Source organism: Diabrotica virgifera, chromosome 2, assembly GCF_917563875.1.
Source record: "Diabrotica virgifera virgifera chromosome 2, PGI_DIABVI_V3a".
In the NCBI taxonomy this organism is placed as follows: domain Eukaryota; kingdom Metazoa; phylum Arthropoda; class Insecta; order Coleoptera; family Chrysomelidae; genus Diabrotica; species Diabrotica virgifera.
In genome coordinates, this window is record NC_065444.1 from 73,339,460 (window position 1) to 73,354,934 (window position 15,475).

General features: G+C 33.9%; 1 protein-coding gene across 5 annotated transcripts in view; it reads left to right on the top strand.

The window, feature by feature from the left end:
- The window catches only part of LOC114336067 (enhancer of polycomb homolog 1), a 122,685-nt gene that overhangs the window by 47,623 nt on the left and 59,587 nt on the right, over positions 1 to 15,475 (top strand). For all 5 annotated transcript variants that reach the window (XM_028286390.2, XM_028286391.2, XM_028286388.2 and 2 more), the window contains one exon: positions 5,895 to 6,033. In XM_028286390.2, coding sequence (XP_028142191.1) covers positions 5,895 to 6,033 — 139 coding nt within the window. The remainder of the gene's footprint in view (positions 1 to 5,894; positions 6,034 to 15,475) is intronic.

Here is a 15,475-nt window from a genome sequence, read left to right on the forward strand (position 1 = left end):
AGCTAGCAGCACCCACTGTTTCTCGGAAACGGCTACAGCAATAAATTTTTTCTTTCCGTAATAAGTTAGCAAATAATTCCTTGGGGTTGAATTTTCGATTTTCATCATCTTTTTGGGGGTGGGTTTTACGCTAGGGGATGATGGGGTAGCTTTTCAGGATTGGTTAATATACCAATCGAGAGCAATTAAATAGCAATAAAATATGCCGTTAAAATGATCCCTGTACTCCTTTTCATTGCCGAGATATAGAGTGGGTGCTGCTAGCTTTACCGTAAAGCTAGCAGCACCCACTGTTTCTCGGATAAACGGCTGCAGCAATAAATTTTTTCTTTCCGTAATAAATTAGCAATTAATTCCTTGGGGTTGAATTTTCGATTTTCATCATCTTTTTGGGGGTTAGTTTTACGCTAGGGGATGATGGGTAGCTTTTTAGGATTGATTAATATACCAATCAAGAGCAATTAAATAGCAATAAAATATGCCGTTAAAATGATCCCTGTACTCCTTTTCATTGCCGAGATATAGAGTGGGTGCTGCTAGCTTTACCGTAAAGCTAGCAGCACCCACTGTTTCTCGGAAACGGCTACAGCAATAAATTTTTTCTTTCCGTAATAAATTAGCAATAAATTAGCAATTAATTCCTTGGGGTTGAATTTTCGATTTTCATCATCTTTTTGGGGGTTAGTTTTACGCTAGGGGATGATGGGGTAGCTTTTTAGGATTGGTTAATATACCAATCAAGAGCAATTAAATAGCAATAAAATATGCCGTTAAAATGATCCCTGTACTCCTTTTCATTGCCGAGATATAGAGTGGGTGCTGCTAGCTTTACCGTAAAGCTAGCAGCACCCACTGTTTCTCGGAAACGGCTACGGCAATAAATTTTTCTTTCCGTAATAAATTAGCAATAAATTAGCAATTAATTCCTTGGGGTTGAATTTTCGATTTTCATAATCTTTTTGGGGGTGAGTTTTACGCTAGGGGATGATGGGGTAGCTTTTCAGGATTGGTTAATATACCAATCAAGAGCAATTAAATAGCAATAAAATATGCCGTTAAAATGATCCCTGTACTCCTTTTCATTGCCGAGATATAGAGTGGCTGCTGCTAGCTTTACCGTAAAGCTAGCAGCACCCACTGTTTCTCGGAAACGGCTACAGCAATAAATTTTTTCTTTCCTTAATAAATTAGCAATCAATTCCTTGGGGTTGAATTTTCGATTTTCATAATTTTTTTGGGGGTGAGTTTTACGCTAGGGGATGATAGGGTAGCTTTTCAGGATTGGTTAATATTCCAATCAAGAGCAATTAAATAGCAATAAAATATGCCGTTAAAATGATCCCTGTACTCCTTTTCATTGCCGAGATATAGAGTGGGTGCTGCTAGCTTTACCGTAAAGCTAGCAGCACCCACTGTTTCTCGGAAACGGCTACAGCAATAAATTTTTCCTTTGCGTAATAAATTAGCAATAAATTAGCAATAAAATATAGTCTTAGTCTGAATTTGGTCTTATGAAGTGGTGCTGCTGACTTTACCGACATGCACCCAAGCTATATCTCGGCAATGAAAAGGAGTAGAGGGCCCGTTTTAACGGCATATTTTATTGCTAATTAATTGCTCTTGATTGGTATATTAACCAATCCCGAAAAACTACCCTATCATACCCTAGCGTAAAACTCACCCCCGAAAAGATGATGAAAATCAAAAATTCAACCCCAAGGAATTATTTGCTAATTTATGACGGAAAGAAAAAATTTATTGCTGTAGCCGTTTCCGAGAAACAGTGGGTGCTGCTAGCTTTACGGTAAAGCTGGCAGCACCCAACCTATATCTCGGCAATGAAAAGGAGTACAGGGATTATTTTAAGGACATATTTTATTGCTAATTAATTGCTCTGGATTGGTATATTAACCAATCCCGAAAAATTACCTCATCATCCCATAGCGCAAAATTCACCCCGAAAAAATAATGAAACTCGAAAATTCACCCCCAACGAATTTTTTAATTTATTGCTAATTTGTTACGGAGACAAAAATATTGCTGTAACCCTTTCCGAGAAACAGTGGGTGCCGCTGACTGCACGGTAAAGCTAGCAACACCCATCCTATATCTCTGCTAGGAAAAGGGGTACAGAGCCCATATTGGCGACATATTTTATTGTAAGTAATTGCTGTTGATTGCTAAATTGACCAACCTTTAAAAACTACCCCATCCTCACCTAATACAAATATGTACACACTTCTTTACATAAAGAACATTTTACTTTATCATAGTATAACAAATAAATCCAGTTAGATATTTCTTCACTTTATTTTCATCGTTTGAGGTAGTTCTGGAATAGGTATCTGCTGCTTTTATGAAAATTTGTCTTCTAAAATATAATAACATCGAGGACCTACCTATATATTATTATCATTTCCGTAATAAATTAGTAATTAATTCCCTGCTATTGAATTTTCGGAGTTCCTCATTTTTTCGGGGGTGAGTTTTGCGCTAAGGGATGATGAGGTAGTTTTTCGGGATTGGTTAATATACCAATCAAGAGCAATTAATTAGCAATAAAATATGCCGTTCAAATGGGTCCTCTACTCCTTTTCATTGCCTAGATATAGGTTGGGTGCTGCTAGCTTTACCGTAAAGCTAGCAGCACCCACTGTATCTCGGAAACGGCTACAGCGATAAATTTTTTCTTTGCGTAATAAATTAGCAATAAAATATAGTCTTAGTTTGAATTTGGCCTTATAAAGTGGTGCTGCTGACTTTACCGACATCTAAAAATCAAACGATGACTCTGAATTTGGCTGAGAATGTCAATTTTTAGACCTCAAAAAAGATTCAAAAAAGTTTGCCATTCTTAACACCGGACTTCCGCCTAAAAGCTCCTCTCATAGGAGAGGGAAACGGAAAACATCTATACCAAGAATCTGTACGCTGTAGAAAAAATGTTTCAAAAAAGAACTATAGCTGAGAACTATATCATGTATTATAGATATATAAATAATCATAAACACTTCAATATTCATTTCAGTACTGTTTCATTTTGCCGTATACTGTACAATCGTGTGGCCTGATAGCTTAGGCGGTAGGATGTCTGACTTCGACGCAGGTAGGCCGCGGATCGAATCCCAGCGCCGGCGAGAACATCTAGACATTTTTAAAAATGTGTATTTTAGGCCCCAGGTCGACTCAGCCTAAATAAAATGAGTACTTGAGTAAAATCAGGGACAATAATAGGCGGTTTAAGAGTAGCACTGGCCATATTATAATCCCAAAGCCGCGTTAGCGGTGTAAAACGGGATAGTATGATTATTGTAGAAAATATAATTGATGTGAATAATCAATTGATTCTTATCTCCCGCAACATTAGTAACATACCAAAAAATTTTACTTTAAACTTAACTTTTAAATAAATAAAATACGTTTATGAGTGTCAATGTCTAAAAGGAACAATTAATATAGTCTGGGCAGATTATCGGTGAATAGGCCGTTTTTGGGAAAAGTTATTTACCAGCAATTTTATTACTGTAATCGAATCTTATGATTCTATATATTAATAATATAGTTATGCAAAGTCCGCAGATAGTGTGCTACTTTTTTTATAAACAAAATGGCGCCCGAAAATCGAGTTTTTTTTCAATGTTTGCTCTATAACTCCAAAGATTTTAACTTTACACCAAAACACTCAAATAAAAATTCACCGTAATTAAGTTCTGCATGGAAACGTGTTTTTCCAACAAAATCGTTAATTTTCAACTAAAATTTTAGATAAGTAATTGTTTATCAATAATTAAATAACTTGGTAATATAAAAGCTCTTTTCACATAGATTATAATTCCAGAAGCCGATGGAAATTAAATGAACAGTTTAGCAACAATTGAGTTGTTAATTAAAAATTTACGGTCGCTATAATAACCACAATAATTATGATACATAAAAATAACTATGATTTTTGTATAAAAAGATACTGTACCTATCTAATGTAGTTAACAGAATTGAAATTGGATTTCAACGGCCTCAGGAATGTTTTAAAATTATAAACAATTTTTTGGCTTATAAACCAATAGAATATCTGGGGAAATATTAAATTAAAGTATTAAAACTGTATTGGAAAAAAAGCGGCAGGACGCTTCTTTTAAAAGAAAAAACGTTTAGTTGTGATAAGTGGTTCCTGAGATACAACCGGTCAAAGTTGACCGGCATTTACGGCAAAGATATAAACAATATGATCATAATTTTCAAAACATCACCTTTTTATTTTTGTCCTCTTTCTCTGCGCCAATTTTCGTATCTGTAAAATACTCATAATATATATTATTATAATAAAAACTATCGACATTACGAGTGAAAATTGTCAAAAATAGCAAAATTCCAATCAAAAATTAGGTTGGAGAAAATGTAATCTCAAAGTTCAAATCGGTATACGTTAAAAAACTGCATTTTCTCGGCTTCCCATGGAGCAATTTTCTTCATTCTTTTTTTGTCCCCAAGTAACTCGAGTAGAGCCATCTAACTAACGTATTATTAAATGTCAAAGTTGCTTTTGTTTTGTTATAATAAATTAATGTATTTATTATAACAAAAATTTTTTAATTGTTTAAATAAAGAATGTTTAAATATTTATATAACTTTCAAATGAGAATATTTGTGTTTTTAACGTTAAAAGGTACACTTGTAGTAAGGTTATCTAAAAAAGTCTGCAAGTTGAAAAAATATGTAGTTTTCTTTTCTTATAAATAAATTAATCTATTATAACAAAACAAAAGCAAGTTTGACATTGAATAATGCATTGGTTAGATGGCTCTACTCGAGTTACTTGGGAACAAAAAAAGAATGAAGAAAATTGCTCAATGGGAAGCCGAGAAAACGCATTTTTTTAACGTATACCGATTTTGAACTTTGAGATTACATTTTCTCCAACCTAATTTTTGATTGGAATTTTGGTATTTTTGGCAATTTTCACTCGTAATATCGATAGTTTTTATTATAATAATATATGTTATGAGTATTTTAAAGATATGAAAATTGGCGTGAAGAAAGAGGACAATAATAAAAAGGTGATGGGTCGAAAATTATGATCCTATTATTTATATATTTGCCGTAAATGCCGGTCAACTTTGACCGCTTGTATCTCAGGAACCACTTATCATAATTAAACGTTTTTGCTTTTAAAAGAAGCGTCCTGCCGCTTTTTTTTCCAATACCGTTTTCATGATTTAATTTAATTTAATATTTCCCGAGATATTCTATTTGTTTATAAGCCAAAATATTGTTTATAATTTTAAAATATTCATGAGGCCGTTTAAATAGTCCAATTTCAATTCTGTAACGTACATTAGATAGGTACAGTGTCTTTTTATACAAAAATCATAGTTATTCTTATAATATTAAAATTATTGTGGTTATTATAGTTAAAAGAGCTTTTATAAATTACCAAGTTATTTAATTATTGATAAACAATTACTTATCTAAAATTTTAGTTGAAAATTAAAGATTGTTGGAAAACCCCGCATTTTCCGAGGAAAATTTAAGTAAATCGGGAAAAACATGTTTCTATGCAGAATTTAATTACTGTGAATTTTTATTTGGGTGTTTTTGGTGTAAAGTTAAAATCTTTGGAGTTATAGAGAAAAAATTGAAAAAACACAATTTTCGGGCGTTATTTTGTTTATAAAAAAAGTAGCACACCATCTGCGAACTTTGCATACCTATATTATTAATATATAGAATCATAAGATTCGATTCCAGCTTCCAGCAATAAAATTGCTGGTAAATAACTTTTCCTTGTATTTTGCTAATTAGCCCAGAGTAATAGTGCTATCATCGATAATAACACAAATTATATAGTATACAAATATACAATACAAAACAAATAATAAAAACCAAATATTCCGTAGGAACACCATCTTCAACGTGCAATTGTTGCTGGACTCATCATTCCTACTCCCGAAGTTTCCGAATTGCCAGACAAGGAGTTCTATGAAAAGGTCTATCCAGCAAATTATAAGCAACCCCGACAGCTTATCCACATGCAACGTAAGCATTTTTTACTTACCTACCAAAAATAAATACAAAAAATATTACTTGAAGTAGAAGTGTAAAAAAATGGCTATTTGTATAACAAAAGAGGAAAGTGCTACTTTTCCTCCCTCCGCTACGCGTTCGGGCAGTAATCATTCAACGGAGGAAAAGGCACTTTACTCCCATGTTATACATATGATTTGTCCACCTTCCTCAAATAACAAGTCATTTTTTCATTTTTAAATAATTTATTTATGTAACTAACTGACAAAATTTCTTAGAGAACTAAAACTAACAAGTAGGTACATTATAACTGTCAAGTATAAGTTCAATTATTAATGTAAACATTGTTAAATCAAAATAACAATTTCCTTTTTTTACCATTCTACAAAATACAAGGTGTTCTATAAATAAACGTTAAAGTATATGGATACTTACGTAATAGATAATAGAATATTGTACAGGGCGTCAATAAGTTATTTCATCAGTGACATTCCATGACGTCACTTTTACCTTTCCTCCCTAGGGAGGAAAAGTGATTTGGATTAAATCTTAATATTTTGACGTCTAGAATCTACAACTCAGAGATTGGACATTGAAACACTCTGTATATTCAGCTTATATAATCATATTTTTATTGTTATTAACTATTCCAAATGGGAAATAAGCCACACTAACTAAAAAAATGATTTTATTAACGTTTAGACGTCCACATCGGCCGTCGTTGTCAAAATACAATTTTTATTGTTTTCAAAATATTGTATTTCCCCATTTACGTCAAATCGAAAATTGTATGATCCACGAGCGTCTTTACCAAACATTTTGTATCCTGTATACGACACTTCCCTAATCTATTTCCCGCAAGTTTCCTGTTGTTTGGTATTAACATTTTTTTAAATTGGATAAATCTCTACTGGTAAATAAATTATTAAAAAATACCCTGTGGCTTGGAATCAAATAAGCTTTTCACGTAGATATAAGTTGCTATAATGAGTGTGTCTGTGTCCATATTATTTCACAATCATTTCATTTACTTTATTTTTATATTTACATATTATACAAAATATTATTTGTAAAATATTAGTAACTGCGGAATAATTTCTCCTAAATATGATGAAATATAAAAGTTTTTATGCAAATCGCAATAAACAAATAATGTAAAATTAAAAAATACAATGACTTGTGCACATATTCACATACGACTGAAAACTGCAATAATGCAGTAAATGATAAAAAAAGGGTCGATATGAAACTTTTATTATTAAATGTGAAAATATAAATAATGAGGTCAAAAAATTTATATGTTTATAATTTTTATTGGAAAAGTATTGGAAATATAATACAAACAACAAAAATTATAATTAAGATTACTTCAGCCCAAAATATCCATGGAAATTTTTTCTTTAAATGTAAATAAAGTTTAAGAAGAAAAAATAAAATTTTCATTAATCTATAAATAAGAGTAAATAGGACACTGGTCTATAATGCGTTAAAGATATGCTTAAAATTAAATTTGAAGTTAATAGATTGGAAAATGTTGGATTTAGTTTGGACTGGTCCTCTACTAATATACTTTCAATTCAAATTGCTGCAACTCAACACACACATCTGTATTAAAGAAGTTAGGAATCAAAAGGACAAAAATTTGTGGAGGTATAAGATTTTCCACTCATCTTCTACGAGGCGTACACTAAAAGTGTTACACAGAGCCATCTAGCGGAAGTTGCTGGATTCGTAAATATGATTTCCGTACATTTTGACATTTCTCACCACGAAAATTTTGATGTGAGGATGTTACGATACGATTTTATAGTTGGCCTAAGGGCGAGGCCCCATTAGTGCGTTGTGCTGCGATGCGTTGCGACGTCGCAACGTAATAATGCATTGGGACGAGGCCCTGTTCGTGCATTGCGCTGCGTTGTCGCAGCATCGTTTTCATATAATTTTTAACGTGTTATTTTGCGTAACCAGACATCTCGTAACGCGACAATTCGTAACCGGACAAGTGGTAACGGACAACTCGTAACGGCGACAGTTCGTAACTATACAAGTTCGTAACGGACAATTCGTAACGTCAAAATTGAATTATTCTGTTTATTTTTGTTAACGTGGATACTAACTGTTATTACAGTTATAAATGAAATTATCATCATATTACTGGTGATAATCTCACTGGTGATAGTATCACCAGACTCATCAACTGTGCACAGATGGCTTGACTCTGTGCGCGGCATAATTGAATCAGAACGACATGTTCCTATCATGAGATTCGTATATCATTTTTCATAGGCAAATAAAAACAAATATACATGGCGATTAGACAACAAAAAAAATTTGCCGTCATTGGGCACCTTATGCGATAGGTCATCCAGAAAAAAAGAGCGTTTTGGCATAAACATTTAAAAAAGTATATATCAACACAAAATTTAAACAAAGTCGCAGTACTTGGCTTAGGCAAACGCCTGAGCCAGAATATCACTTGATCTTTGAGTCCCTCGTCGTTTCCAAACTCCTTTCTGCCCAAGAATTCCTTCAGTTTCGGGAACATATGATAATCGGATAGCGCGAGGTCTGGGCTGAAGGAAGGGTGCCCGAAAATTTCCTATTCTCGACGTTGGACGTTGTGAGTTTTTGCCGATGCATGATGCTGAGCATTGTCGTGACTCAGAAACCTTCATCGACAACATGCCACATCGTTTATTCTGTATTGCACGTTTTATTATAGCGGCTTCCCACGATCGGCAATATTGCGGACGGACACGGACCCGCTCGCACCACGCACCGTGGGAAGCGTATCGTCCGTGGTAGCAAAGACGCGTCTGTGCTGGTCCGTAGTAACTACGGCTTCTCAAGATCGGCAATATCGCCGACGGACGCGAACCAGCTCGCACTACGCACCATGGGAAGTGGTCGTCCGTGATAGCACAGACACGTCTGTGGTAGCACAGACACGTCTGTGGTGATCCGTCGAAAGTCGGTACAGATCAAAGGTGCGTTAATGACCCGTGTGGACGCTGTCATGATTTTTTAACACGTTAAACGCCAGTTTTTTATAAATTGATAATTTAACACATTTTGATAAAAATAACATACCTACATAATATGTATAATTATTGATTTGAATCATAATATAATACATTTCTTCTTCGTAGCTACTAATAAAAATTTAATTACTCTTCATGAATATTATTGAATTAATAATTCTGATTTATGAGTAACAACCAAACATTCGAAACAACAAAAAATTTTACAAGCACTACATTTGTAGCGAGTTTGTGAAGATTTAGCTTAAGTATATTATTATTATGAATATCATTAGCTTTGAATAAAGATTTTCATGGAATGTCCATACTACACATTTCACACCATAATATGCTATTAACGAAAACATGAAAGTGATAAGAAACGTGAGAAACGCAATGTAATCAATAGCCAAATTACAAATTAAATGAGTCACATACATAAAATCCGAAATTCATGACAACGTCAGTTTTCGCTATCCAGCATTTCACTGATATTTTTTCGTGTCACTGTTTTAATGGAGGACAAGGCATTGATTGGCAAGTTAAAGAAATTGTTCATTTGCTGACACCAGCAGTTGTATTTAGTGTTGCTAAAGTGTGTTGAGTTGTTATTAGAATTTTTTTTGCTAAAAAATGGAATGGACCAACGAATTAATTTTTGATTTTTTAAATCTGTATCAAAATGAACTCACTTTGTGGAATTCGACGGCACCAGACCATAAAAATAGGAACGATACATACGATGCATGGAGCCGCATCAAAAGCCAATTAAAGGATGGCACTGTTTCGATAAAAGATTTAAAAAAGAAGAGGGAGAATTTAATGTCGACCTTCTTCTTAAAGTTCCATCTCCTAGTGGAGGTTGGATATCATAATGGCTATGGTCACTTTGTTGGTATTAGAAATAGTAGATAATAAAAGGTACAAATAATACTAAACAAACTATTTATTTTAACCGAACCGTATTATAATAATATACAAACAAAGAAATTAAGATGTGTCTTCTACAACGTATACTTCGAGACTACAGTAAAAATATCAAAAACAAAACTACTAAAATCGCTTTCACATCCATATGTCTTGTAACACGATACTTTCATGTAATCAATCCTATGTAAGAGTTTTCGACCTAAAAGGTTCGGGGAATTAGCCCGCCCACTTTGACTGCTATGTCCATTTTAACACTAATAAGAATACCATAATTTATAGTTGAATATATTCTAACATCCCCTCGCAACTAAAATTATTTTTGAATTAGTCAAACAGACCCCCTTTACTACTTAAGTACTCTAACTTAACCCTATTCAGCGGCTTAGTCAACATATCAGCTATCATATCCTCGGTAGGACAATACTTAAAGTTAACAACCCCTTTTTCATGCAATTCTTTTACGAAATGGTACTTTGTATCGATATGTTTTGTCCGATTACTGAATTTTAGTTTTTTTCTTGTTTATTTTGAGTCCATATCGAATGCAATAATCGTTAATTCTATTTAACAATTCTTGTAGCGACTCCAGGGTGTCTGCCATTATAACGGTGTCATCAGCGAATCTTATGTTATTTACTATTCTTCCGTTTATAGAGATTCCATCACTTAGTTCCGCTATCGCTTCCTGAAATATGGCTTCACTGTACACGTTAAACAGTAGCGGTGACAGTACACAACCCTGTCTTACCCCTCTATGGACCTCTACTGTCGACCTATAGAAGGCAAAAAACAAAAGTTAAAGAATCAATGGGAATTGGTAGTGGGACTGCTGACGTTTACAAGCCTGAGTGGCCTTTTTATGATATCATGGCGAAAATCTCATATAGCGACCAATGCCGGGTTAAACAAAGTTGTTGTGCATGACTGAACGTTGCTGAGTTGGTACGACTAATCTAAGTGTATAGGGGGTTGCCTCCCCCCTCCCCCCCACCACACTTTTTTATTTTTTTGGGCAAACTGTTTTTTCTTAATTTTATATAATGTATAATCAAAAGATACATGCAACCCTAAACAACCCTTTTTTCTAATAAACAATAGTTTTTTGTGCTGTTTGCGCAAATAATTATTACTTAGGTTGGTCGTATTCACTCAGAAACCTTCCCGGGTTCATGTACAACAACTTTGCTTGAGGTCATCCTATTATGATCAAATGCATAGTTTACGGTTTTATAAAGGACATACAAACTTTTTTATTTGTGTCGTATAAACATCAAAAACATGGTATTATAAAAATAATTATTTTTCAAATCAAAATGTCAATTTTAAAAACAAAAAAAAACTTCCAACGTGGGGAATGGAACTCGGCTTGCCTGGGTGAAAGCCAGGAGCTAGGTATTTTAGGCCATGATGGATGTAAGTAAGCCACGGAGATAAATATTTGACATATAGTTGTAGGGTTTTTCCATCTAGTTTCATATTTTATCTTGTTTTGCCTAGAAGCCCCGGTTTTGGGCTGGCTGACACACCATTTTTTAACGGAACACCTAACTCAATAAAGAAAAACACCCATGCTAAAATGCTCCGGTCAAATTTTACACTACCTCCCTGACTATTATAAAGCATATCCAAAGTTGGTCCAAAATTTGTTTTTGAACAACGATTTTCTTACAAGTTAATAATTTAACACATTTTGTTAAAAATAAAATACATTATGTGTGTAAATATTATTGATTTACATGGAATGTGCATACTACACATTTCACACCATATTCTAAACGAAAACATTGAAAGAGATAAGAAACTTGACAAACGCAATGTAATCAATGCCAAAATTAAATGAGTCACATATATAATCTCAATCAAAAGCACAGACTGTCGCGGACCATGGGAAGACCTCTGTCCGCGGTGCGTTAGAATCCGCGGTGGTCGGCTGTTCGTGATGATCCGTAGAGTCGCAGACCATGGGAAGACCTCTGTCTGCGGGGCGTGGTGGTCCGTGCTCGTCGGCTGTGCGTGATGATCCGTAAAATCGCAGACCAGTGGGAAGCCGCTATTAGTTTTTGGAGGGCTGTGCAATAAGCTTATGAATATATTGTTTGATCCCTAGGCATAAACTCTACGTGAATTAAATCCTTACATATGAAAACCGAATCACACTGCGTACTTCACATTTATCAGAATTTTCAATGGGCGCCGCCATTTGAATATGTTATGTTATAGAACAAGTATGCGTGACCACACAATAACGAAAAAGTAACGAGCGATTGTTCTCCATTAAAGGCATATTATATCAATTGGTACAGCTCCATATTCAAACAATTTAACGAAGATGTCAATTTCGGACCGGCAATAAATACTTACTACTATTGTTTAATGCAAAAGTGAATTGATCTTAAAGACGAATAATGTGAAAAACAATAAAGCTGATTGTTCCCAAAAAAAACTGTTTTCCTTCTGTTATTTGTGCAAAATTTTTAGTTTAGTGTTTGCCTCGTAGAAGGTTCGATTCATCTTTTAACCCCATTCGTTACCGATCAAAAAAAAAATATTTACTCATGAACCGTATTATTTTATTACAGGTGTCTAAAACGCGCTCCAACGTGATCGACACCCATATAAAATAATAGAATAATGCTCTGGAGTGTATTCGACACCAAAAGGGTTTTAGACGGGGTCCGGACAAAAAATCCCCACAAATTACCCTGGACAAAAAATCCCCGGACAAATAATCCCCGGACAAGAAATCCCGGACAAATAATCCCCACAAATTTTTTTAGACAAAATATCCCCACAAAAAATCCCGGACAAAAAATCCCCAAGAAATATTTGCTGACGAATAGTTCTCTAAAAGTTTTCCCGAGATTTTAACAAATTTCGAATTCCAATTCCATGCTGGAAACTTCAAATTTTACATGACAAAAGAGTGAGTTTTTTCAAAAATCGTGGAAGATATGGGGAATGAGCTTAGGCCCCGTTTTCATGACAGGCGCTTAACGCGCGTTTTGATAACGCGCGATTACAACTACATACATTTTACTGAAGACCGTTCAGATGCTAACGCGCGTTGGCATGTGAACGGTCTCAAGTAAAATGTATGTATGTAGTTGTAATCGCGCGTTAGCAAAATGCGCGTTAAGCGCCTGTCATGAAAACGGGGCCTAAGCTCATTCCCCATATCTTCCACGATTTTTGAAAAAACTCACTCTTTTGTCATGTAAAATTTGAAGTTTTCAGCATGAAATTGGAATTCGAAATCTGTTAAAATTTCAGGAAAACTTTTAGAGAACTTTTCGACAGCAAATGTTTCGTGGGGATTATTTTGTCCAAAAAATTTGTGGGAATTATTTGTCCGAGATTTTTTGTGGGAATTTTTTGTCCTGGGATTATTTGTCCGGGGATAATTTGTGGGGATTCTTTGTCCTGGGATTATTTGTGCTAGCTTCTTTTAGACCTTGGGTCCACATTTAAAAAAATATATTACTACCTCCCTCGTGAGACTTATTTTATTAAAAAAATTGGAATAAATGCTTTGTAAAAGGTATAAAATTTATTAAAATCCCTAAAGGGCTACATCAGAACAAAACGTTTTCGATTTTATTACAAAATCATCATCAGTGTAAGACCTAAAAGTAAGTATAACCTATTTTATTAATGTAAAATTGATATTTAAATTCTGGCTAAGGTTTAAAACAAGTGGTTATACTCACAGTCTGGATGCTAGCTGAGCCACCAAAGAAATATAGGGGTAATAACCCTTCAAATATAAAATGTATGCTTTACAGATGCATATTTACTTAAATATGGGCAAAAGGCAACAGGAATAATGCCCTAAGGTAAGGTATTTAAATTCCCAACATGTGGGATGCAAAAAAATTGAGTTTACATTTCGATGACTTTATGGCAACTGAACGAAAGTTGAGTGATGTTTCTGAAAGGTGTCAAAGATCAAACCGAACAATGTGACATAATGGTTACCATGTATTACCTCAGCCAACTGATTGTGATAAGATATTTTTAAAAAATTTTCCAACAGTAATAACTAACATCAACAAAGGTGTGGCTATAATAAAGTTTACCCCAATTTTGTAGGTTGTATTAAATGATTTTTATAATGTGGATGGAGCAGTAGCCAGATTGTATGCAACCAACTATACATAATAATAATGAAAATAAATAAATTAGCGGAAATGGATCCAGTTATGTATAGGAACATCTGGGACCCAGTAATTAAGTGGGAAAATCTTTTTGCTAAAATGTTTTATTTATGTGTAAAGGTTGATGATTGTGGTTCGAATTTAAAATGGAATCGAGTCCAACTGTGTTGATAAAAGTTTAGTTTACTATGAATGAAAAATGGTTTAAATGTACTAATTGTAAGAGTAAATTAGATAGTCTATTGTGTGTGGAGGTCTGATATCACAGTAGTGTTGAAATTATGATAAGTAGTATAATTTACAAGAGGAGGCTGATATGATATAAAGATATGTAGGTTGGTTGGCTAAAGATAGGTGTGTGTAATAAATTGAAGTGAAAACAAGGTATCAATTGAACTCGTAACTTGGGTAGAAATGATAGGTCCTTTTATGAAACATAAACATCTAGGACTAAAAAAAAAAAAAAAATTCAAGAATTAGGGTATATTTTTAACAAGTTTGAAACATTTTTAAACAATTGAAAAGGTTTAAAATTGGATGGATGTATGAGGGTGTTTTGGAATACAGCTGGCATTGTTGGTAAATATCAGTTAATAACTAATGAAAAATATATGGTTAGATATCAAAATTATTTACTGTAATGAGGTGTGATGAGAAAGGCTGGGAGACCCAGAGATCATACTTTAAACTCTAAGGGTAGAAGAGTGGAAGTATTATGATATGAACGATTTTTTTTTTTTGTTTCGAAGTTTGGTTGGACCTAGGGCGAAAACTTGAATCGAATGATGATGTGAGAATGGGGGGGGGGTCCTCCCCCTATATTTCTTTGGTGGCTCAGCTAGCATCCAGACTGTGAGTATAACCACTTGTTTTAAACCTTAGTCAGAATTTAAATATCAATTTTACATTAATAAAATAGGTTATACTTACTTTTAGGTCTTACACTGATGATGATTTTGTAATAAAATCGAAAACGTTTTGTTCTGATGTAGCCCTTTAGGGATTTTAATAAATTTTATACCTTTTACAAAGAATTTATTCCAATTTTTGTGATTGATGGTATACAGCCAACTACAGGAAAACTTTTCTTTCCTTGTGGATTTTATTTTATTAAGTTATTCACGTCTAGTCAGACAACTTTTCTATTTCGGAAAATTTTCGGGAAGGTGGTGTTCTGTAAATAGAGAGGTTTCTACATTTTGATGCGTCCTACAATTGGAGTACCATTAAAAATTTGTTTTGACAATATTACCAGTAAATTGTAATTATTTTTATCAAAACAATCCTGCAAAAAACCATATGGGGTGGCTCACCCATCATAAAGATCCATAAAATTTATACCCTCGCTGC